General features: G+C 46.7%; 1 protein-coding gene across 4 annotated transcripts; it reads right to left on the bottom strand.

The window, feature by feature from the left end:
* Nucleotides 1-203: 203 nt before the first annotated feature.
* Nucleotides 204-24,828, bottom strand: HTR3B (5-hydroxytryptamine receptor 3B). 4 transcript variants are annotated; one of them, XM_079954804.1, is made up of 9 exons: nt 24,114-24,828; nt 14,028-14,100; nt 9,218-9,262; nt 8,813-8,922; nt 8,147-8,316; nt 7,137-7,294; nt 3,801-4,011; nt 2,653-2,853; nt 204-1,574 (listed from the first exon to the last, which is right to left on the bottom strand). In XM_079954804.1, exons 1-9 carry the CDS (start codon nt 24,221-24,223, stop codon nt 1,315-1,317), a joined length of 1,338 nt encoding a protein of 445 aa, XP_079810930.1. In that variant the 5' UTR covers nt 24,224-24,828; the 3' UTR covers nt 204-1,314. The 4 variants fall into 4 exon arrangements, with proteins under 4 accessions (XP_079810930.1, XP_079810931.1, XP_079810929.1 ...); XM_079954805.1 differs by having other exon boundaries at nt 14,015-14,100; nt 24,114-24,826; XM_079954803.1 differs by having other exon boundaries at nt 13,940-14,100; nt 24,114-24,824.

Below are 24,828 nucleotides of genomic sequence, written 5' to 3'. Positions count from 1 at the left end.
CATCTGAAGGGTTAAGGAAGGCTGCCCTATGGAAATCAGTGGAGCTAGTGACTCATGGCTAGCTGAAGTCTCATTGGTTTCAAAACTAGTATGTTTATTGCTATAAACTTATTACAGTTCATTACTGATTTCTGCAAACTGCCCCTGCCAGGAAATCCTAATGAAGTGCCGCTCAAAGGGTCACCTCATTTTTCTTGATCATCCCAAATGCATTTGCATGGATCTTATGAGCAAAATAAGCCCTGGAGATGAGGTTAATGATGCCCCATTTGATGCACTGATTGGATTGGGTTTGGGAATGATACTGCAATCATGACTTTGTGGAGAGACATTCTATAAAGCATGACAGCCGTGGAGTCAAAGACATGGTGCCCACTTTATCCACCCCATCATGCTTTCTCCTGGGGTCCCTGAAGCCCTGCCAGAAAGACCTCTGTGATGATACTAGTTTCCCAGAGAGCTGAAGGCAATATAAGAAAAGAGGTATTGTTGCCCCCATAGCATCAGGAAGGTGTCCTCCAGATTTGATGGACTCCAACTCCCATATCCCATTGATTCAACTGATTGGGGCTGATAAGTCCAACAACATCTGGATGGCAACTCATCGTCACATCCCATTGGTACTACCCACTGTGTGTGGTTTTAACCCTTAGCCCAGTAACAAAAAAGTGGGGAGCTGGAAGGAGAGATGAGACAGAAGCAGCAACTACTGTAGATATGACCTTAAACAAGTCTTGGCCATTAATACAAGAACATAACAAGAATCTGGATGTTGGGTCAGGCCAAAGGCCCACTTAGTCCAGCGTTCTGTTTTCGCAGTGGCCAAACAGGTAACCGGTAACCCTGAAGCAGGACTTGAGTGGCACCTGAGTGCAGGTTATTTTGTGGGGCAATAACACACATAACATCTTCTGGAAAGGAGGGACTGATATTTGGCACTACTGCAGCAGGAACTGAGAGGGGCTTTGAGCATTTCCTGCAGTCCTGAGGACTGTCGCTTCTCAGAAATAGAAGGAAAGCTTCAAATTCCCGCTTCACATCTGCTGTGATCCCTATGATTATTTCATCTATGATTATGGATGCTATCTGCATATTTAATATATATATACGCATGCATGTTAAATTCATTTAACTAGCATAGACTAGTCAACAGAGAAAGCTGAGACAGTGCTTGAGTGCCAAAGGTGATGCCCCACATTTTAAATTGTGCTCTCCAATGCTGTAAGTGGGCATAATGATTTGACTGTGGATGTCATTTAAAATGTCCATGTGGCCATTCTTCAGTGCTATGTTGGACTGCCTTGCCAGCTGCCTCTACTGGGAGCTCCACTTCCCCCAGAGAGAACCCATTGTGACTGCATACACAGCCAGCACTAAAAGATAGGCCCGGAACAGGAGTTTGTCAAGCTTGTTTGCAAGAGAGAGCCAGTCGCCGTCCACTTTGGCAGCAACGCCTAGGGCACGAAAGTGGGAGCTGATGGGGAGGAGTTCTCTTCGGATCTTCTCCATTGGGGGTGTGGCTGTCCCAGTGGCATGGTCTTTTACAGATGAGTGTTCCCAGGACAAGGGTATCCCTGCAGAAAGACAGAAGCACTTCATCATGTTGGAAGAAGAGATGAATGAGGGCTTGCTTCACTTTCGTTCCTTACCCAATCCATTCTTACAACTCAGTCCTGGGCAGGCATAGTTCCTTGTTGACCTCATGCATTGGACTGGATGACCCTCGGAGTGCCTTCTAAGACTACAATTCTAGAGTTTTACCTACAAATCTATGAGGTTTGTGCCTGGACAGTCCTTAAGAACATAAGCAGAGCCGTGGGAGGTCAGACCAATGGGCCCATCTAGTTCAGTCTTTCCCAGTCTGGCATCCTCCAGATATTTTGGTGTGTAACTCCCATCAGTCCATGCTGCCTGGGGCTCATGGGATTCATTGTCCAAAATATCTGGAGGATACTAGGCTGGGGAAGTCTGCTCTAGATTCAAGCTGGTTCCCCACAGATGCCTCCTAAAATCCTGCTAGTAAGGCAGAGTGAAGGCACAGCCATCCTTCATCATTGCTCCTCCACAGTGTTCAAGATGTAGACTGCCTCTAAAGTTTCAATATAGGCACCATGGCTAATTGCTATTGGTAGACCTATTCTCTTTCTTGAAGTTGCTCCATCCTCTTCTACAGTGGTACCTCTGGATGCGAATGGGATCCGTTCTGGAGCCCCATTCACATCCTGAAGAGAACGCAACCCGCATCTGTGTGTCTGCACCTGCGCATGACGTCATTTTGAGCATCTGCACATGCATGAGTGGTGAAACCCAGAAGTAACACGTTCCGTTACTTCCAGGTTGCCGCGGAGCGCAACTCAAAAACACTCAACCTGAAGCAACTTTAACCCGAGGTATGACTGTAAAGACATTTAAGCCAAAGGCTATTGCTCCATCTTGTGGCAGTGAGTTCCACAAATTAATGATGTATTGTGTGAAGAAGGGCTTATGTATGCTTGTAATCCATCAACAGTTAGTGTTACGGGCTGACACACACACCCTCCGCTCCAGTTCTAGTTTCATGAGGTGTGGGTGGGAAGACTTCATTTCTATCCACTTTTTTTATAGTTTTATAATCTCGTTTTCTGTCTCCCATTACTTCTTGGCCTTCTGTACCTGCAGCAGTGCCAGCTGTTTCTCCTGTGCTCCTAGCTGCCTTGGCGTTTTCACCCGTGGCGTCAACAGTGTTCCTGCAGCAGTAAGAAGCAAAGGGCTTATCCCGTGTGCAGTCATCACCCAAGTGGAGGAATTTGATGAGGAAGATGGATTTGGATAGGCTGAGGACCAGCAGAGCCATGCAGATGGTGAAGAAGGCACCTGAGACAGAGGTAAGAGGAGGAGAAGATACTTGTGAACCATTGGCATTGCTATGATCCAGCACACAGAGCCCATATAAAGGGACTTCTCCAATGAGGATGATGACCACAAGCCAAAGGCAATTATCCAGAGACTCTTGCATTGCCCCAAATCTATCAGGTACGGCGGGGGGAGTCAGTGAACTCAGTGAACTGGCTGAGGTGCTTTGTTCTCTGCACTATAGGGCAGCTAGCAAAACCAGCTGGCCAGCTCCTTGATAACGGAAACCCGGACAGGTTAGCTGATCCAGGGAGCCACATGGAGCCCTGCTGCTCTTATCCAACAGCTGCTTCAGGCTTGGCTCCCCAGCAACTCACCTAGAGAACCTGCTGCCCAGCCACCTGCCTGCCTTGGGCTATGTTGGCACTGCTCCATCACCATTGGTTTACAACCTCAGTGAGAATTTTGATGCCTGCTTTCAATCCTTGCTTCCTCCTGCATGCCCTCGTACGGCTCGTACAGAAACAGGACAGGCACACAAGAACACACACCTGAAGCATTGTGGGATATTTCCCAAGAGGGGCTGCCCGTGTTTTGAGACCTACTTTAGCCAAGGTTATTGCTGCAGAAAAGCTCATTTGGCACCCATGCATTTTGCCTGTAGCAGAAGATTGGTTTTCTGCTATGACTTATTTCGGTGCAATCACAACCCGCTCCTATTGTCCTGGTAACAATGCAGTGGCTGGAAGAATGAGCTCTATACCTCCTGGTGCTCCAGTAAGAATATTGCCCCTGCTGGGTTTTCTTTAGGTAAACTACAACCTCACTGCCTCAGTGCCTTCACCTGTAATATGGGCATAATACTATACCTTTTAAGAATTACCCCTTTACACATGTGAAACAATACGAACCCTTGTGCTATTATTATTAAGTTATACTCATATTAGTGCTACCCTGTTTCCACTCACTGATCAGAGATGTGCCAATCCCAGTGCTTGGCAGCTCGTCTGACATGTTGACTTTGAAGAGAGTGTAACCAACCAGCACGCTGGTTTTGAATGTTATCCTTGTTCCAGAATTCGGGGGCAGGTAGAAACTACCCAGGTCCACAAGGAGCAGGAAGATGCTGGGAATCAGCAAGCTGACCACGTAGAGCAGGGGACGTCTGGTGATAACAATCTGGAGGAATCAGATGGAGAAAGAGGTCTGGCAATTAATGAAACTTCAGAGATAAGGAATTTATACTGCCTCTGGGGCAGTGATCTATCTTTCTCTACTGTTCTGCCTCAGCTGACCAACTGGGCCACAATGGTGACACCAGTTTCCTTAAGGGCATAGGAGTTCACATTCTTCTGGAAAGCCTGCTCCTGCTATTGCTCCCTAGAGACTGATATCCAGGGACCTCTGAACTTGGTGCTTCTGTATAATAGCTGTTCCACTTGCTTTTAGTGCAGACAGTACAAGTCAGATGTGGCATCCAGAACAGAAAAGGCAGCATGTTATAAATGTTTCCAATCCATGCTGTTCTGCACTAAATTCAGTTGCTTACACAGATATGCCAAAGTTTGTGATGGAGTTATTCTAGAGAGTTCTGTTCACAATTCTGCTGTTGTTGTTGCTACAGCTGTTGTTACATTTAAATCCCTTCTTGTCTTGAACTGGATCTCAAAGTGGTGTACATAGTTATCCTCAAAACAACCCTGTGAGGTAGGCTGGACTGAGGGATTGGTCCAAGATCACCAATGAGCTTCATGGCTGAGTGGGGGGCTAGCATCGTGGTCTGATACTTTAACTGCACTGGCTGGCCTAGGAAACATGGGAGGGAGGAGAGAGTAATGCTGACATTGGTCACTAGCTACCAGTTCCTTATTTCATTGAGAATTTGAAAAACCACAAAATTAGAAAATTTTGTGTCGATTGAAAGCTTATGTAGTGTCAAACCCGCAAATAGGCTTTGCTTGGCCCTAGACAGCATGTTAAACAGCAGAGACATCACCTTGCCAACAAAGGTCCGTATAGTTAAAGCTACGGTTTTCCCAGTAGTGATGTACGGAAGTGAGAGCTGGACCATAAAGAAGGCTGATTGCCAAAGAATTGATGCTTTTGAATTATGGTGTTGGAGGAGACTCTTGAGAGTCCCATGGACTGCAAGAAGATAGTGAAGCTGAGGCTCCAATACTTTGGCCACCTCATGAGAAGAGAAGACTCCCTGGAAAAGACCCTGATGTTGGGAAAGATTGAGGGCACAAGGAGAAGGGGACGACAGAGGACGAGATGGTTGGACAGTGTTCTCAAAGCTACCAGCATGAGTCTGACCAAACTGCAGGAGGCAGTGGAAAACAGGAGTGCCTGGCATGCTCTGGTCCATGAGATCACGAAGAGTCAGAAATGACTAAACAACAACAACATACTATATTCCTCCATGAGTGGGAGCCTGATTCCTTTGAGAGGCACAATTGTTTTCTCCAGCCAAAACCATTGTGTCTGTCGAATGCTCAGAAATTTGAGATGACCCCACATGGCGATTTCAAATGAGGACTGTGGGGTATGAACCCCTCAATAAGATTTGGGGCACCCTGCATAAAACATCCTCACCAGGAACTGGTATTAGCCAATGGCAGCAGCATGTTCCTTCAGAATCTTCAGCTCTTTTCTGGGCAGGGTTTTGTGGAGGTGTCCATGGTCCTGAACTGCAACCTATGATTCTCAGCAACCAAATCCTTCCCTTCCCATCCTGTCTAACAGGCGATGGAGCTCATTGCCTTTAAATTCCCCAGCACAAGGAAGGAAGCAAAAGAGCGCTTTCGATTTAGTCGTGTTTGCCATTAGACACCCTTCAGGTGCTAGCAATATTATGCCACCATTTCATTATCCATTAACGCCAGGTAATAATAATAAGTACACAAAAGGTATTTGCAGCCCATTGGCGCTAATGAAGGGAATCAATCTCATTCGGTGCCCGTTCAGCAGCTGCAGGCTGGAGATGGAATATTACCCAAGGTTAGGTGCCAACTGTCTTGCTGGCGGAGGACCCCACCAGCACTCAGTCTTGCCTAGCTGCCTTCATGAGGCGAACGGGGGCCGACAGTCAGACACAGCTTTGCAGCTGAAGCTGGCACCTTTCCCTTCTCATTTATTCAACAAAGAAGCACCAGATAATGGTAAGTTTGTAGATTCTGTGCAAAGGTAGCATTTCCTGTGCTGGAGTGAGGAGGGTTGAAATGCTGGGTGTGTGTGCTGAATTTGTGGTGAATGTCCATGTGTGGTAATTGTGTGTGGTTTGTTTGTGCCATGGCCACTGCAGACATGTGACACTTGAGGCTCTCAGCCTATGTGAGTGTGTGTGTAAATGTGCATAGGTAAAGGTAAAGGGACCCCTGACCATTAGGTCCAGTCATGGCCGACTCTGGGGTTGCGGTGCTCATCTCGCTTTACTGGCCGAGGGAGCCGGCGTACAGCTTCCGGGTCATGTGGCCAGCATAACTAAACCGCTTCTAGCGAACCAGAGCAGTGCACGGAAATATTGTTTACCTTCCCGCCGGAGCGGTACCTATTTATCTACTTGCACTTTGACATGCTTTTGAACTGCTAGGTGGGCAGGAGCAGGAACCAAGAAACAGGAGCTCACCCCGTCGCGGGGATGCGAACCACCGACCTTCTGATCAGCAAGTCCTAGGCTCTGTGGTTTAACCCACAGCGCCACCCACGTCCCTTATAAATAGCGGGGTGCAAAACTGGGAGTTTGACCTGGGTGAAATAAGGCCTCTGCAGCACAGTCATCTGAAGAAGCAAACAGGATGAGTGTAGAGGAGGATGGAAGAATTGGAAGACAGAAGCAGAAGAAGCATGAAGAAAGAAGAACCAGGAAGATCCTTACTAGGTGCAAACCAAATTTCTCTTACTCCTAGCACTGAATCACATTACACGCCGATTGGAAATCTTGGGTTCCTAACAATTATCACATCATTGCTGATTTCAAAGTAAAAAAATGTATTTTTATTCCACCCTGTACCCACAGGGCACTCAGAGCAGCTTCACAATGTGAGGATTATTATTTTTTAATCAAATGCAAAAGTGTCGTTTAAAAAACACAACTATAAATGAATGAACAGCAACCATCTAAACTACAATACAAAAACCAGGCAACAGTAAAGCTGAAGGACCAGGTTTAGCCAGGAAGCCTTTGTGAACAAGAGATGAGAACAAGAACAAGAGGACATGGGGGCATTAAATGATGCCATTAAGGGAAGAGAAAGGAAGAGGAGAGGATAGAGTGACCAGGTCACAATGTTCCAGGTACTCACATGAAACCGAATCTGAGCAATGCTCCCAGTCTGAGTTTGCAGGATATGCCGCTCAGAGAGAACAGAGACCAACTCCCATTCTCCATCATTTAGAAACAACTTCTGGTCACTCTTGATCTCCTCATATCTCCTCCAAAAAGCAAGATCCACATCCTGAACTAAAAAGGATGCAGTGGGAAAAAATGACAAAACTATTAGTCATGCACATTTAAGATCAAGTCCAGTGGTGAACAAAATGTTACGTTACAGCCTCACTGCACAAAGATTCCTAGGAACTGTAGTTCACCCCCCACAGAAGTACAATTCCTAGCCCTCTCTGCAAACTAAACTTCCCAGGATTCTTTTCCAGTAATGTGGAGAACTCAGAAGGAACAAACAGAATGAAGAAATTAATTCTCATGATGGAGAGAAGCCAGACTGTGGCTACCTATCTTTCCAAGGTATATCTCCGTGCTCCTTCCCACTCAGAGCCAACTCTTGTCCTGCAAAGTAAGGCAAATGTGAAGCAAAATAAAGGCAGCCTGTATCCAACACAAGAGTCTAGTCTCCTAGTTGTTAGAAGAGCAACCAATCCTGCCCCAAAAACCTGTTTGGGTGCTTGGATTCTCTCTGGTCAGTTGAGAGGCATCTCATCTGGTCTGACCAGACTCCCTGTAGTTCCTCCCTTTGGCCAGCACTGGGTGGTGGTGGTGTTGTAAAAGCAATGATAGAAACTGAGGAAGCAGCCTCAGACTATTGGTTCATCTAGCACAATATTGCCTATACAGTGTTCTTCAACCTTGAGTCCCCAGATGTTGGTAGCCATGGGCTAAGCTAACTGGAGTTGATGGGAGTTGTAGTCTAGCAACATCTGGGGGTCCAAGGTTGAATAAGTGGCTCTTCCAGTCCTACCTGGAGATGCTGGAGATTGAACCTGGGACCTTCTGCATGCAAGGCAGGTACTCTACCACTAAGCTACAGATTTTCCCCCTAATAACACCCAGTCCCTGGGTTCAGAAGTCCTGACTCACCTGTGTGCAAAGCACTGCTGAAAGTCAGGCTGCAGTTCTGTGTGTCAAATGGGAAAGTGTACATTTCCAGGATGCATGCGGACACCACCTGCATGGGTTTGTAATTCTTGATCACACCACTGGCATTCAAGTAGACAAATGGGAGATCTGGGGATTTGCTGGCATCCACGCTATACCAGGAAGAGAGAGAGAGCAGAGGGACAGTCCACGATGTATTGTACATTACCTGGGAACATTACTTCCACTGCTAAATATTGCATTTTTGTTCAGGCATGAGTGACATTTGTAGCCTCAGAGCTTGGAAAGAAGGGAATGGAACAACTCCCCTCTGAGTTACTCCATTCCTTACTTCCCAAGTTCTGAGGCAAGAAATGTCACTCATGAGTTGTCAAATGTCCCCTCTGAGTTGTTCCATTCCCTTCATCCTTTTGGTCCTTCCTTCCTTTCTTTCTTTCTTTCTCTTTACCATATATCTGCAGTAGGCCTCCAAGGAAGCTAAAACCAATAAACCATATTTATTACTATAATATAATAAAATGCCACTGAAAAGCAACAATATCAAAACATATTCAGCTTAACAACTGCAGCCCGAGGTGAAACCTACTTAAGAGGAGTTTATGAGACCCTGAGTCACCATCATCTCAAACCAACAAGGTCCACACTTACGATTCACCAACAATAATATCAGGAGCCCAGATGCGGTGAATGGGCAAAGAGATTTCTTGGATCCCATCATAACGACTGGAATTCCAGGTGAGATACTCATCCTTCCAGATCTGCAAAAGAGAGAAAGGGGCATGTCTAGCTATTTCTAAACTGTACTAAAGTCAAAAGTATCATGATGGAAACTGAGATGCGTCTGTTTAGTTTTTGGTTAGAGAAGTGGGGGGAATGGGTGGAGAGTTGAATTTAAAAATGGGGGGAGGAAGAGAGGGCTACTTGGGTTATTAGGGAGGCCTGGCTTACTAACAATTAATATCTGGAGCACCACCTCATACAGCAAGGATATGGAAGCTGTGGCCCTACAGATGGGGGGGGGGACAACATCAGCCCCAGTCAGTATTGTCTTACCTGCCGATACCAAATGCTTGTTTTCAGTTTTTGATTCTGAGCATCCTGGAAAGGAAAAAGATGTAAATTGTGCAAGACATGCAGACAACAACAATCATTATGATGGAATGCAGTGGAATCAGGAAATTATCATTGTTGCACATTTGCCTAGAGAGTTAAACAGGTTTTGCCTACTGTTAAACAGGATGTTTTCATGTGGCTTCAAATCATCTCCATCCCTGTCTCTCCCATTGCAAATTCAAACAGTATGACTTGTATGGAACTAGATCCACTTATGTGTTCTAGGGACATGGCTCAAGAGCCCAGCTGGTGTTGGACATGGTGGCCAAGCCATGCCAGAGTGGGGTGCAACTCTTTTGCCTCTGTCTCTGGTCAAAGGTGGGAACTGCAGGGAGACCTGCCTGAGATTCTCTTAAGAGCAGTAGGTCAGAGCAGGTCAGATGTTACTTTATGACTTTCCTGCAGGAGGGATAGAGAACCCGGGACCCTCTGTATGTTGTTAGACTCTAACTCAGGGGTCAGCAACCTAAGGCCCATGGGCCACAAGCAGCCCACGGGGTCGTTCAACTGGCCCATGGACCCCCACCGCCCACTTGGTCGGCTCTTGTGCGCCACCCTAAACCGTCAAGGAGTAGAGTGGAGACCGCCTTCCGCTATGCTGGCTGGCTTCCCAATGAGAAGCTGCACACACCTCCTCTGCGCCAGAAGGAGTGCCGGAAATAGCGTTTGCACATGTGTGCGCACACACACACACACTGGCCCACTGTGGCATCTGCGGGACCATAAACCAGCCCAAGCCACAAAAATTTTGCTGACCCCTGCTCTAACTCCCAGCAGCCCCAGCAACTAGTATGGTCAGTACTTGGGGGATGATAGAAGTTGCACCTGGAGATCCACAGATGCTCCTGAACCTTGTTCTGGGTTAGGTTTGTATGCAGGTTTAAGCAATGAAGAAACAGCTTTGCCTGTTTCTTGTGCTGGCTAGAATTATTCTGCCTTATCACTTTGCTGCCTTGCCCCATCTCCAGATTTGCAGGAGCTGCACCTGGAATCCAGCTAAGAAAGAAAAAGGAGAACCAATCAATTTTGCAAAGTGGACAACTCTCTGGAGGCCCATCTCCATCACTGTCTTCTCCTACACCTGGCTGGCGCTGTTTTGTTGACCCTCGACTCTCAGGTACCCCCCTCTGTCTGCTGCTCCTTACAGTAAATTACCATTGACAAAATGGCACACCGCTGCCGGCTGTTGACACTATAAATGAATCACCCATCTCTCCCTCCCTACCACCCTAATTAGTTACTCTGACATTAATCAGGTTGCTAAGAATAATGCATATTCTCTACAAAAGCAGGGCTTGAAAACTGGGCAGCGTTGATTGCCTTCTTCTCTGGAAGGTTCACAGTTTGGAAGCATCCCTTCCTAGCAAGGAGAATAACAGAGAAATAATTGTGGGGGGGGGGGAGTGGGGAGTAAGAGAGATATTTTGCCACTGTGCTGGTGAAATGGCCACCATATCTCATGCATGCTCAGGCTGAGAGGAAAAGGGGGGGGGGCAGCTCAGAAAATATTTTGAAGTTTAAAAATGGTAGTCCCACTTTCTAAGGAACCCTGCCACAGTCGTCCCCCCCCCCACACACACACTTATAGCCTCGCAAGTGGCAGGATGCTTATTCAAGGACACACTTCAGCCCTGCAGAAGCACTCAAGGAGGGCATGAATGGGGCTGGTAAGGGGTGTAGCCCTAGGGAAAGGAGGGGCAGCTTGGGGAGAGATCCTGATGGCCAGACAGAGAGGGCTGAAGGGCTGGATTTGGCTCGCAGGCCTGAGATTCCCCGCCCCTGTTTTAAGTCTTCTTATGCATACCCCCACATTGTATGAACAGCTAATTCTTATCCCCATCTCTGCTTCCAACACCTTTCCTGCTTATCACTGCTGTATAAGCACTCTTTGCTTTGGGCAGCCCATTGGCTGTTGACGTTCCCTCCATCCCTAGTGCCAGAGTTGAGGGAGTTGGGGGGGGGGGTGAGTCAGAAAGTAAAACTTGACTCCCCTTCAGAGTTTTCCTCCATGCCAGCTGGCCAATATAATTGCTTCTCTCGTTGTGCCATTTGAAACTATTCCTTCCTCTCTCGCTTTGGGTGTGCATGTACGGATCCCCTTCCATCTTGCTTGTTAAAAGCAAAGGATATTTGGGAGAATTGGAATTCATTAGTCTCCCTAACATAGGAAGCCTACTTTAGTCTTAAATTGGTGGTTAGCAAACATGCAGATAATTCCTCCGCATTCTTATTTATCTTTCCCCCAGTTCGGCATCCTGTTGGAACAGCTGCCTCGGCGTCTGTCTGGGAGGCTCTAAGTCAGTGGAGTGGAAGACGAAGGTGCGTCGAATTCGGCACTGACGAAACTCAATCTAAACAAATTGGAGCTCTTTCTCCGTTGACTAGATTATCGGTCTAATCAGATTTCCCCAAGGCCCTCCTAATAACTGGAGAGTCTCAGACTGCTCCCCGCCTTTTATGTGCGCGGAACAGGAGGCAAAAGATCAACAAAAGGAGTCGCAGGCGACAAGGAAGATGGGGCGGGAGCACTTTGCGTGCCGCAATGCCTGCCGAATGGCTCCTCTATTAGCGTGCACACCTGCCGAGGCCTGGGAGGCATTGAGCGCTCTTGCAGAGCCAATGGCAGCATCTGACAACAGTGATTACACAGCCAAATCTCTCCTCTGATCACCGGGGGGTACAAATATGGTCGCCTTCCGTGTAAGTTGATCGTACAAAACAAAATGAGCAAAGTCAGTCCCTTGCAAGCTCTGGGCCTTGTGGAGCCACTGTGCTTTCCATCTTATGGGCATGGGAACCTGCTTGATATGGAGCCAGACGAAAACAAAGTCTGCCTAGCTCAGTACAGTGGTACCTCTGAAGTCGAAAGGAATTCATTCCGGAAGTCCGTTCGACTTCCAAAACGTTCAGAAACCAAAGCCGGTGGCAGAGGAACCCTCTCCAGCATCTGGGGTGGAATGCCGAGGGGCAGGGCAAACCGCCCAGTGGCGCACGCACAGTGACCGTATGGACTGCGCATGTGCGGCAATCCCATACGGCCTGCAGATTTGCAGGATCCCGTACAGAGTGTGCATGCGTGGCAGCCCATATGGTAGCCTTGTGAGAGGCAGCCCATACAGACACCAGTATGGACAGCTCACGAGAGCGGCAGCCCTTACGGTCGCCGTGCGAGAGGCAGCCCATACGGTGCCCATTTGAATGGCGTGCGAGAGCAGCAGCCCATATGGACACCGCATGAGCAGCGCCCATACTGACTGCATGCGCCCTCAGCTGCTCTACAGCTGGGGGGAGGCAGGGGCCATCTTATCACCCCCCAGAGTGGGACCCAGGGTGGACCGCCCCCTCCACACCCCACTCTGAACACCCCCGACCAAAGGGCGGCTTCCGATTGGCTGCAGGAAGCTCCGCTGGACATTTGGGTTCCAAAAACGTTCGCAAACCAGAACACTCACTTCCAGGTTTGCGGGGTTTAGGAGCCAAAATGTGTGAGTACCAAGGCGTTCGGGATCCAAGGCACGACTGTATTGTCACTTCTGACAGGTAGTGATTCTCCAGAGTTTCAGGCAGGAGGCTCTTCTGGTTCCAGCTGGAGGTGCTAGGAACTGAGTTCAGGACCTTCAGCATGCTAGGCAGATTCTCTATACTGGGCTCCAGCCCTTCCCTCTTACATAGTGGTCAGGGGGTTGAAGACCCCTTACTGTTGCCACAGCAGTGTCCCAGCCTGCAGCAACTCAATCAGTATGAAAGGGAGCTTTTTAGCAACTATATACTCCAGAGATAAGCATTTAGGAACACTGAAAAAGCAAGGTGCCTCAGTTTCTAGAGAATGGTGTGCAAATTCTATTATGTATGATGAAACTTCTCGGAAAACACAACTTGAGTCACTGTGGAAGGAGATATTGGAGCACTCCAAATCATTTGCCCAGGTATGTGCTTTCAGAAAGGAGGAGAGCTTAAAAGCTCTTTCCATGGCAGGAAAACCTGGTGTGGAAAGGTCTCTCTGCCTTGCTTACCAGGCTCTGGGAAGATCTTGCATAGCCTCTGGAGGCCATGAAATCTCGTATGGCCCTGTAAGATCTTGCAAAGACGATGCCAGACTTTCCCAGAACTCAGTAAGCAAGTCTGAGAGCTTAAAAGCTCTTTCCACACTGGGAAAACCTGGCACAGAAAGAGCTTTCAAGCCCTCAAACCTGGCACAGAAAGAGCTTTCAAGCCTAAAGCTGCAATGGGGCAAGTTAAACGCACACAAGCTGCAAGTCAACTGTACATGCATTTTTGCACACATCACTTAGCCGGAGGCCAACACTGCAAAGTTTGAATTCTGAAAGATGGTTTTGTTTTAGTTTGTGTGTTGTTTCGCAAAGTTCCTTTCCGAGTAGGTTTGCCTTTAAAATGCTGACTGAATCAAATCCCTGGTCTCTGGAAGTGCTGCAATATTCTTCTGCAGGTCTTCCCAAATTGCTGTTGCAGACAGGTAATAATTACAGGGTTCAATTTAATGCAGAGCTACTAGCACCCAACCCACATTTAGACCTCAATGACTACAGAAGCACATCACACATGGGCTCTAGCCCCTGTTTAAAGGTCTTCCCCTTGCAGAGACTTCATGGCTATTCTACCCTGCAGGTCAACAGCTTTAAATGAGCTAGAAGCTCTCTTTACCACGTCCAGTACTGCATGCACAAAAAGGTCAAGATAGACGATGGTGGGCTTGCTCCAATTTCTGACAGGCCTCACTCCCTTGCTGTACTTCTTCAGAAGCCGCCGGGTCAAGCGGTGCAGTGTGGAGTTCCTGGGTCGCTGAGTGGCGGCAGCCAAAGTACCTGGCAAGCAAAGAGACTCAGGTAATTAGGTGTGATGGGAACATGACAAAAAGCTGACAACACTTTCTTGGGAAGGGCTGTTCTTCCTGAAGGGCTTGGACCCTTCAGGATGGGACAAAGAGCCTAACAGAGAGGTATTAACTTAAAGCCAGCAGGCACGTGGACTACCACCTCTGTTGAATAAGAGTAGCAAAAATGCAGCCAATAAAAAGGCTAATCTAAAAGAAAATGTAGTATAAACACCGACAACTGGGAAACACGGGCCTGCGAGCGCTCCAACTGGAGCCTTTACCAAAGGTGTTGTGGGCTTTGAAGACACTCAAACTCAGGACAAAAGGGAGAAACGTGCTAAGAGGAAGGCCCACTTGGAAAACCCTCACCATGATCAACTCCTGCCTGGAAATCCATGTCCCTACTGTGGAAGGATGTGTGGATCCAGAATTGGCCTTCACAGTCACTTACGGACTCCCTGTTAAAACCATGTTTATGGAAGACAATCTTACTCAGCTACGAGGGATCACCAAAGAATAAAAAGAAGATATATATGACTGATGCCCTTCTTTGGAAATTAAACCAATGTCCAGACTTTAACATTCAAAAACTTTACTTGCAGAAGCTGACACTTATAGAGGAATTAAAACAATATTTACAGTCACATGCTTATCCAAGCATGGGCTTACAGTCTCCTGTTTCCAGAGCTCAGCCCTCAGCCATCTGTATCCCAATGAAGCCATGCCTTGCAGGTCCTATGAGAGATTTCCACCTTCTTCTGCATTTTTGCTCTATTTCTTACAAGCAGAGAAGAAACACTTGAACACACTACAGTATTCAACTTAGCAGTGTTCACAGTGGATTGTAAAAAAAAAAGCCATCTCACCTCAGATAAAATGGAGTCTATCCTTCACTAGATACCTCCCATGTGACTAACGTTAGCCAATCACACAAGAACTACTAGAGAACTCTCTAGAATTCCGTTACCAACCATCAAATTTAAACACATAGTAATTCATACATGCATTTACAATTTCAGTGAATTAAATTACTATACTTAACAACCCCCACAGGGTCCTATCCTCTTTCTAGTCTCAGCCAGTGTGGTGCAGTGGTTAGAGTTTTGGATGATGACTGGGGAGATGGGGTTCAAATCCCCTCTCAACCCTGAAGCTCACTGGGTGACCTTAGGTCCATCACTGCTTCTTGGCCTAACCTACTTCTCCCTAAACCACTTTCTCCAACTCCTTGACTGAAATGTGTCGTCTTCTTCTTGGGCAATCACTCATAGTCAAGTAAGATTGTCTTCCATCAACACGGTTTTAACGGTGAGTCCGTAAGTGATGGTGGAGGCCAATTCTGGATCCACCCATCCTTCCACAGTAGGGACATAGGTTTCCAGGCAGGAGTTGATCATGGTGAGGGTTTGCCAAACGTGCCTTCCTCTTAGCACATTTCTCCCATTCGTCCTGAGTTTGAGCATCTTCAAAACCCAAGACACCTTTGGTAAAGGGGGTTCTCCAATTGGAGCGCTCTCAGGCCAATGTTTCCCAATTGTTGGTGTTTATACTACATTTTTAAAGATTTGCCTTGAGAGAGTCTTTAAACCTCTTTTGTTCACCACCAGCATTACGCTTTCCGTTTTTATCTTTGGAATGGAGTAGTTGCTTTGGAAGATGGTAATCAGGCAACTGCACAACTTCACCAGTCCAACGAAGTTGATGTTGAAGAATCATTCATCCTCACCACCGCCATATCTGTATCCAAAGCTGTGATCCTGTGTATACTTAATGATTTGGATGTTATAAATTCCCAGTGAACACAATGGAACTTGCTTCTGCACAAATATACTTTGAATCAGGCTTTGTGATCCTTAAGGCTTCTGTCCCTACCAAGGGAAGCAGAAGGAGTAAAGCTCAGTCTGCTAATTGGATACATTTGGCATCAGTTGTCAGGTGCAGAGGTTGCCTGTGGTTAGGAAAGAGAGTGGTGTTGGTTTGGCCTTTGCACTGCTTTTGCCTTTCTCCTCTGACAGCTCATGTCACCCGACAGCCAGCCGACTGCCTTTCACCAAGCTCTGAAGTCACTTTAATTTTTAAGATAATAGACTATGTGTTTCCAGTTAATGGGCTTTTTCTTTTCATTCAGTGTTCTGCGGATCTCATTCAGGAATCTAGACCACAGAAGTGAATGTGGAATAGGAATTAGCGAACCCCGAAAGCCACATGGTTTGGGAGCTGATGAGATTGTGCCTGATCCTGTACTCAGATAATTTAGTTCTCTCTCTCTCTCTCTCTCTCTCTCTCACACACACACACACACACACACACACACACACCCTCCAACCCACCCACCCTTTCCCCCATATGAGCAAGCTTCTTTACTGGAACAAAAAAATAAAATCTGTTTGCATAGCAGGAGAGAAAAAGAGCCAGGGATGCGGGAGCATTTGGGCGGGGGGGGGGGAGGGAGATACGGAGACCCAAAATTGCATGTGACACATTCCTGAGTGGCCCCTCAGAAATGCAAAAAGATTCTCTCCCCCGCCCCCTGCTCACTGTTCCAGCTGGCCCTTGGGGAGCTCAGCCTCACCAACTCATTGGGCTGAAGCAAATTGGCAACGTGCGTGAGCAAAATCTAATCTGCAGGGTCCGAGATGTACGCTTTCTCCCGCTTGCCGGGCCTCTGATAGCTGTTTTGATGAGCTGCTGAAGGGACCAGAGTTCCAGCAGGAAACTGTAAATGAGATGTCCTCTCTCAGCACGCTGAGGCTGCTTATGTCCATTTTTTATGAAGGATGCCATGTCAGAAGCTGGGCTGGGAAGCGATCCCTATCTTTGATCAATGTCACAGCAACCAGAATGTTACGGACAGGGCTGCAGGTGTGTTATCCTCAGCAGAGCCTGTGGAATAGCAAGCCCTGATTTCATCTCAGCCAGGAGGCAAAAGCATATTTCCTTCCTCCTTAACTGGAATCAGAATGATAAAAGGAATGTTGTAAAGGGGAAACTGGAATCAAAGTGGCCTGAAGAATAAACTTAGTTTCTAAACTCAGGGAATATACCCTAGAACAGGCATGTCCAACAGGTAGATCATGATCTACTGGTAGATCGTGGGGTGTTCCTGGTAGATCCTGGTAGATCTCTGGCCCCTCAGTGATCCCCTCCCCCCAAAAAAAAACTTCGGCTTCGGCTTTCCCAAAAAAGCTTGACAATTATGGCTTTCAAAAAAAACTCCACAACTCTGACTTCCTAAAAGAAGCTCAACAACTTTGCCTTTCCAAAAAAAGTTCAACAACCTCAACAACTCTGGTAGATCACTGCCAGTTTTTTTTTTTATACTGTGAGTAGATCGTAGTCTATTAGGAGTTGGACGTCCCTGCCCTAGAAATATGGTTTGTGTTCTTGTTAAAGACTTGGTTGGGGGATATGGTTAGAGTACAGACTAGGACGAGGGAAACCAGGGTTCAAATCCCCACTCAGCCATGAAGCTCACTGGCTGACCTTGGGCCTGTGTTCGTTAGAGAAAGAGTTATGATATAAATCCATGAATCAATCAATAAATGTGTCAGCTGTTAAGAGAGCAGGTGCTCAAAGTGCCAAAATATTTTATTATGCACAACATCTTTCAAAATTATGAACTTGATTCATTAGTGGCTGTGCTTCCCACCACCAACCTGTAAATATAAACACCTGTGGCTTTCACCTTTGCTGTTTTATACCGCATCGATTGATTTCATAAAATTCAAAAACCACTTGATTATAAGAAACTTCTTTTTTAAAAAAATAATATTTATTAAAGTTTTGAAAGTTACAGAAAGGAAAAAGAAAAAGAATTAAACATAACAAAACCATACAATACAATACAAAAACAAAAATATTACATATACATAACAAAAATAAAACAAAAACAATTTTTAAAAAAAGAAAAAAGAAACACAACCTATACTTTCAATGTTATTAACTTTCTTTTACTTGTTTTAGCGACCTCCTCGCACCTCCCTTTTTTTGTATTCCACGTCGATTAATTGCTTCAGCAAATCCTTTCCATCTTCCTCAAACTTCTGTCCTATCATTTAACTTAACAAATTCTAACATTATTTTTTCCTTTAATCCAATTACAATCTATTATTAGAAACCTCAAAGTGGTTCATATAAGATAAAACAGTAAAAAAATAAATTGTAACCTTACTTTAAAGTACCTAAAACTTAAAATACGAAAACAGATTAAAATTACCTCAACTTTCTTAGCATCTGTGTAGGCTTGTCAAAACAGAAATGTTTTCAGGAGGCACCAAAAAGAGTACAGTGGAACATTGGGTTGCGAACGTGATCCATGCGGGAGGCACGTTTGCAACCCGTAGCGTTCGCAACCCGCAGCGCCGAGTCTGCGCACGCATGTGACGTGATTCAGCACTTCTGCACACAGCGCCGAAACCCAGAAGTAACCCATTCCAGTATTTCCAGGTTTCGGCAAATCCGTAACCTGAAAACGTGTAACCCGAGGTACCACTGTACAGTGAAGGCACCTGCTTAATCTCAATAAGCAGTGAGTCTCAAATATGCACACTGTGCTGGTCCCAGGGGGAGGTTACCGTGAGGCGTGGTCAGAGTCCGGTCCTGGGTCACGGGTCTAGAGACAGTCCACCCAGGACGAAGCGGGGTCCAAAGCAAGAAGCTGGGCGTGGTCGGGAACTCTGAAAGAACAGGACTGGGTGCTGGCAGTAGCAGGTTTCCAGCGACGTTGCTCCCGCAACCTGGGACCGGGCTGACTGGCCTTTATCTTCTCTGAGGCCAGGGGCGGTCCTGGCCCCCAGGTGACCTGCCTCTTCTGGCCTTAAGGCGAACACTCCTCCTGGGAGAAACCAGTTCCCTCCGCCTCTCTGCCCTGAGCCTCTGCAGCTCAGGAGAGGCTGGAGGGTTACTGGACCCAGGGGGAGACTCACCTTCCCCTGGCAGGGCTGGGAGAGGCGCACCTGTAGGCAATGTGTCCTCCATCACCTCCGGAGCCAGAGTGGATTCACCTGGTGCCTGCTCCTGAGGATCCGGCACAGGTGCAGGCGCTTCAGATGCAAGGCCCTGCCCCAGCTCAGCCGGCCCTAGAGGCGGGGACTCCTGTGCAGGCCGGGATTCCTCCGGTTCAGCCTCTGAATCGGATTCCCAGGCCATCACACACACACTACGAATTGCAGTAGTCTTAACTTGGAAGTTGTCAGATGTCTCTGCCCAGGAATGGCTGTAGCAGCTGACTATCAGGCTGCTGCCAAGACTCCCATGGCCCGGTTGCCCAGGAATGTACAAAGACAAGGAAATGTTTCTTACCACTCACTTTTTATTCCGTATTTACAGAGAGAGGCTATAGAACCCAGCCTCTTGGATAATGGCATTGTCCCGAGTGAATCTCCATCCCCCATCTCTCCCACTTCCTCTTTCGTCACTTCTATGGGTGCTGCTACGTGCCCTTTGTCTTTGAGCTCTCTGCTCTCCTACTTTCAAGGCTTGCCAGGTTCTGGGAGGGGGAGTCTGGAATGCTTTCTAAAGACACTGAGCCCATCAGCTGTCGCCCCCTTGGTGCTCCCTCTTCCTCCTCCTCCTCTCCCATGATTTCCCAACTTTCCCCCTCATCTGCCTCTGAGCTGTGACCTCCCTCAAACCCCTGTTGTAATTCTAAACCGTCTTCCGCTTCCTCCTCCCTGGAAGGGTCAAGCTGGGGAGGCAGTCTCCACCATTTCTCCTCTCCCCAGTCCCTGACACTGACACACCAGTCTCATCTGGTAAAGGCACTCTACCACACCTGGGCCTCTATGACAAAGCTGGGCTGAGGAGCACCCCACATTGTGAACCTGATCTTTTGGGACAGTTGTTCCAAAACTCTTCCCATCATGGACGAGCAGAAAATTCCTGAGGATCTTGGAGAACCACTTAAAGATTTTTTTGCCCACCGTAGCAATTGGAGAGCACAATGCTAAATGATGCGTGCTTTTTAATTGTGCTTTTGCAGACACAGACCACCCGACTGAAGCTCACGGACCACCAAGGGTTCACAGACCAGTTTGGGAAGTCCAGCTTCGTGGCACAGACGGGGAATCTGTGGCCCTCCATATCTTGTTGGACCACAGCTCCTAACACTCCTGCCCACTGGCCAGGCTGGCTGGGGCAGATGGGAGATGGAGCCTACCAACATCTAGAAGGCTACAGCTTCCCCATCCCTGCTTTGGGGTAAGTGCTGCCCCATTCATAAATACGGCTGCCCCATTCATAAAATCCGCATCAAGCAGATTTTTAAGCTTGATGCAATCCCAAAAACAGTGCAATGCGTGGAAGTCCTGCTGAAGACTCAATGCCCGCTGTCCTGTGTCCAAAATGGAACCAAGTTAGAGACTTTAACCTGCTACACCGATTCAGAAATCAAAACCGGACGTTTCCATGGGGACAGCAATGCTCGATGGAGTTAATGATGGTGCTAAAAATAAGCCTAATAATGATCAATTGTCGGCTGTGGCACAATATCATTGCGAGCTTTGTGCCCACCTGTCCCCATTGTGGCTACCACCAAGGAACGTGATGCTTCTGGGCTGCGTTCCAGCAAGAGCTGAGGAAACAAGCAACGTGCTTGAGCTAATGTCAGGGACAGAGACGGCTCTCATCATTAGCAGCTGCACATTTCCTTCGGCAGCCTGGAAGCGTTGCAAATGAGGCTCCTAAAACTCAACTGTCAACGGAGCTAAACGAATAGACGTTGTTGATAATAACAACACCTCCCCTGTGTAGGAGCACACAGGGAAGTAAGGCTGAAGTGGCCACATTTCAAAGCTGCAAAGTATCTTTGGGGTATTAGCCCCCTGTAGCAAACATTCACATGCTCTAATCCTACCCTCTTAGAGTGTCAGAAACATTCCTCGCCAGTTTGGCCGCAGCTTGGGAGTTTTGTGCTACTTCAGTGAGGCTCTGGGTTGTGATAGAGAGATACCACCAGAAGCGTGATGCAATCAAGGGAAGGGAGATGCTTACACAAGACCTTGGCATCACTGGAGCAACTTGGAAAAATACTTGCTCCTCATCAAGAACTAGGAATGTCCACTTGGTTTCTCATCCTTGAGATTTTATTTATTTCATAAGATTTATACACTTGACGGAGGATGGGGGGGGGGACCTCAAAGTGGTTTACAGAAAGAATAAAAGGATAAAATTGTAAGCAAGAAGAATTAGCAACAATAATTTAAGACTTTTGAAAAGTTAAAATAACAATAAAATAAAAACAGATTAAAGCTTGCATCAGCTTTCTAAAGATCTGGGCAGGTTTGTCTAAACAAAAAAGTTTCATCAGATGCTAAAAAGTGTGCAGCAAAGATGCCTAATATCATTAGGCAGGGAGTTCCAAAGGGTAGGTGTTGCCCCACTAAAAGACTGAGTTCTTACAAATGCAGAATGAGTGTTACGTGACACCTGTAACCCTACCAGTTCTACCAGTCAAAGCAGTCAAAAGGGAGTATATGGGGTAAGGCCATCTTGTAGGTGCCTGAGACACAAACTAGATTTAATGAACACTCATTTCAGAGTGCTTTGTAAACTGATAGTCATAGCCTCTTATATACTAACCTTTTATGCTCTTCCACTTCCATTTAGTGCTCCTAACCCTTCTTTTAGATTCTTATAGTACCTTCTGTTTTAATAATTTTAGCTCTTCAAAATGTTTTACAGATTTTAAATGATTGTACCCCACCCTATTGATGCTGGTCTATGACCGTAATAAAGATTTGATGATGAATCTTGAAGGTAAACTGGTCCCAAGTTGTTTATATACTAACACCCAGTGCTATTTTTCTAGAAAAAGAAGTGCCAGAACTCACTATGAACACCTCCCTTGTTCTCTTCTAATGGCAATGGCGCCCACCTGAGAGGTGCCGGAATTGAGTTCCAGTGAGTTCTGGCTGAAAAAAAGAGCCCTGGTAACACCTTGAACTTTGCCCAGTACCAAATAGACAATCAGTGCAGGTCTCTGAGCACAGGTGTAATATGCTGACAAGGCCTCACTCCCATCAGCAGTCATGAAGAATCACTCTGCACTAACTGCAGGTTCTGGATCAAGCACAAGGAAAGCCCCACAGTAATCTAGTCAAGAACTAAGCAACGTATGAACTACTGTGGCCAGCCTTTCCTGGGTAACTGTATTCTGCACTCATGACTCCCAGTTGCCTCTGTTTTGTGCAAAATCATGGGTTCACACACACAGAATGTCCTGACTATAATAGTCTTGCACATAGAGAATTTCCTTCCCTAAAGGGGTTGAAATCCAGCATCTCTGCACTCATTCCACCTCCTGCAAATATGTGCGAGGCATGAGTCCTGCGCATGCAAACCTTTCCGTAGGCTGTGCCACTTCAGACTGCAGGGGGAGACTGGCAGTTTCGGATGCCCCCATAAAGAAAACAATCACCCTGCTTGTATTGGTTTGTTTGCTTGCTTGTAGCATTTGTACGGCTGCCCATCATTCCCTGAACAGCTCACAAGCAAAAAGCCAGGAAATGTAAGATGAAACTATCAAGATTTTAAATATAAAACCCAGCAAATGGCAGCATAAATATTTGATCAGCAGAGAAGAGTAAAAAAAACCAGTTCTGCAGCAGAAGTAACAGTAACATGATGGTAAAGAGGGGATTACAAGTGAGATACTAAAATCACAATTTTAAAAATCCAGAGAGAACAACACTAAAAAGTATTCAAGAGGCACTCACGAGGCCAAACTGTAAGCTCAAAGCAAGCCTCATGGGAGTGGAGTAAGGGCAGGTGGATTTTACGACCATCAAAAATGTCTTCTCCTTTGGGTGACTGCTCCATCACCAAGAAAAGAACAATGCACATCACTTTAAAAAGAGGACTAAAAGGAGACACTGATTTGCATGTAAAAAAATTACATAGACTAAGTTATATGTATAGATGTGCATTTGGAGACTCTAGAAATAGAAATACAGTATATCTCCCCTCAGTGGGGAAGGCTAGGGGCAGGTAGCCTGTGTTTATGTTCAGTTTGCTGTCCAGGTGCTGAAATTTGTTGATAGGCAACATCTAATTGCCCCTTGCTCTCGCTCTGTAGAATTCTATAAACTGGGCAGCCCATCAAATAGAGAACTGTCTTCTGTACAGCAAACCACATGGCCACCCTACTTTGGTAGCCTCCTGTTGCACCCCACTTGACAGGACACTCAGAGTAGGGCCTGGGAAGTGGATCTTGAGTTTCAGGTGGAGGTCTCTATGGGAGAAGACGATCTTTCAGGCACCCCAATGCCATGAAGGCTTTAAAGGTGAGAAACAGCAGCTTGGACTGGGTCTGCAGATGGACTGGGAGCCAGCGCAGCTGACAAAGCACAGGAGTCATGTGATCAAATCACCCAATCCCCGCTGTATTATGGACCAAGTACAGTTCAGATACATGTAAAATCCGGCATGTTTGAAAGAAGGGCTCTCACCAGCAACCAAACTTTTTGCTTGCTTCTACACCTCCCCCCACAAACAGCACTAAAGCATGCAAAGTTCTACATTCCAGGTCAAGCATTATTGCCACCTGATTTTGCTGCATGTGTGAACAGGGGCCCTAGTGGCTATAACATCAAGAAGAATTCCACCTCCTTATTACCTTTCAGGGTGGACTTCTGGCTAGCTTGCTGGTTCCTTTTCTAGATCACTGGTTGTTTTGTGTGTATTTTAACCTCTTGCATTAGCTGACACAAACCACCCTGGACTGTGAAAAGGTGGCTCAGAAGCGTGCTAAATGAATAACTTATGACTCGCATATTTGACTGCTCAGGCGTTCAGCTGAGAGTCATCACCAAGTGCCAAGTTACTGAACAAGAAATGTGAGTGTATGAATTGACCCAGAGACCAAATCTTTCCCTCCCTTCCACTCTCTCCCCAAGTACTGTAGTCAAAACTGTAGCCTCCTCAGGGCAAGGACCTGCTTAGGTTGCCCTGAAAGATGTCATGTATACAGATGGCAATGTAATAATAACATACCTGAAATCTTACCTGCAACAAAAATGAAGAGCAGGAATACCTTCAGCATCATCATAGCTACCACCTGGTAACTCACAGAATCTGATTTTTCCCAGGAAAGGACTGATTCTCCAGCATCTCATCAGAGGAGCAGACAATTCTTAAGCAGGAAGTTCACCTTCTCTCTTCTTGTCCGTTTCTTCATTGCACATCAATGAAATGTCCAGCACCACCAGTATTTCAAGCTCTGAAAGCCTTTCTGCACTCCCACGAGATCTAACACTCGCCACCTCTTCTGCTTGGGAAAGTGATCACAGACAGCATTTTAATTCCGCTGACGTGCTGGTGCTAAGTGGCTGATGGCAATTGGTCTGGAGATGGAGAGTTGAGGTTGTGGGGGGTAAGAAATCCTACTCCTAACAGGATTTCGCAGAATGCTTTTACCTGGGAAGCTGTCTTATGCGACGGTCTTTGCAATAATAATAATAGCATCCCAAATAGATCCTCTGCATCAGACTTATGCACCGGCATCTCTGGCATTGACAGCAATTAACCTCACTGTCTTGAATTACCTCGGGTAATGGAAGCTTTCTATTGTCTAATGAAGAACAATCACTAACACCGTAAGCCAAGGAGGAGGGAGGCTGGTGTTGGGAGATCCAGACTGCATGTCATCTTCTCGTCTCAACTCCCTTTAATTAAAAGACATGCTGTGCTGTGATGGATGGGAGAACTTAACAGCCTCATC

Source organism: Podarcis cretensis, assembly GCF_951804945.1.
Source record: "Podarcis cretensis genome assembly, chromosome: 15".
NCBI classification, from domain to species: Eukaryota; Metazoa; Chordata; class Lepidosauria; order Squamata; family Lacertidae; genus Podarcis; species Podarcis cretensis.
Note: the sequence above shows the minus strand (reverse complement) of the source record. Positions and strands in the feature narration are given on the sequence as shown.

Coding starts and splice junctions, on each gene's coding strand:
- HTR3B (XM_079954803.1), bottom strand. CDS start 24,156: ATGATGATGCTGAAGGTATTCCTGCTCTTCATTTTTGTTGCAG. Junction 9,263..13,939: donor TGCATGCAGTACTGGACGTG/GTAAAGAGAGCT, acceptor TTTCCTTTCCAG/GATGCTCAGAATCAAAAACT. Junction 1,575..2,652: donor AACAGCTGGCACTGCTGCAG/GTACAGAAGGCC, acceptor GTCTTTCTGCAG/GGATACCCTTGTCCTGGGAA.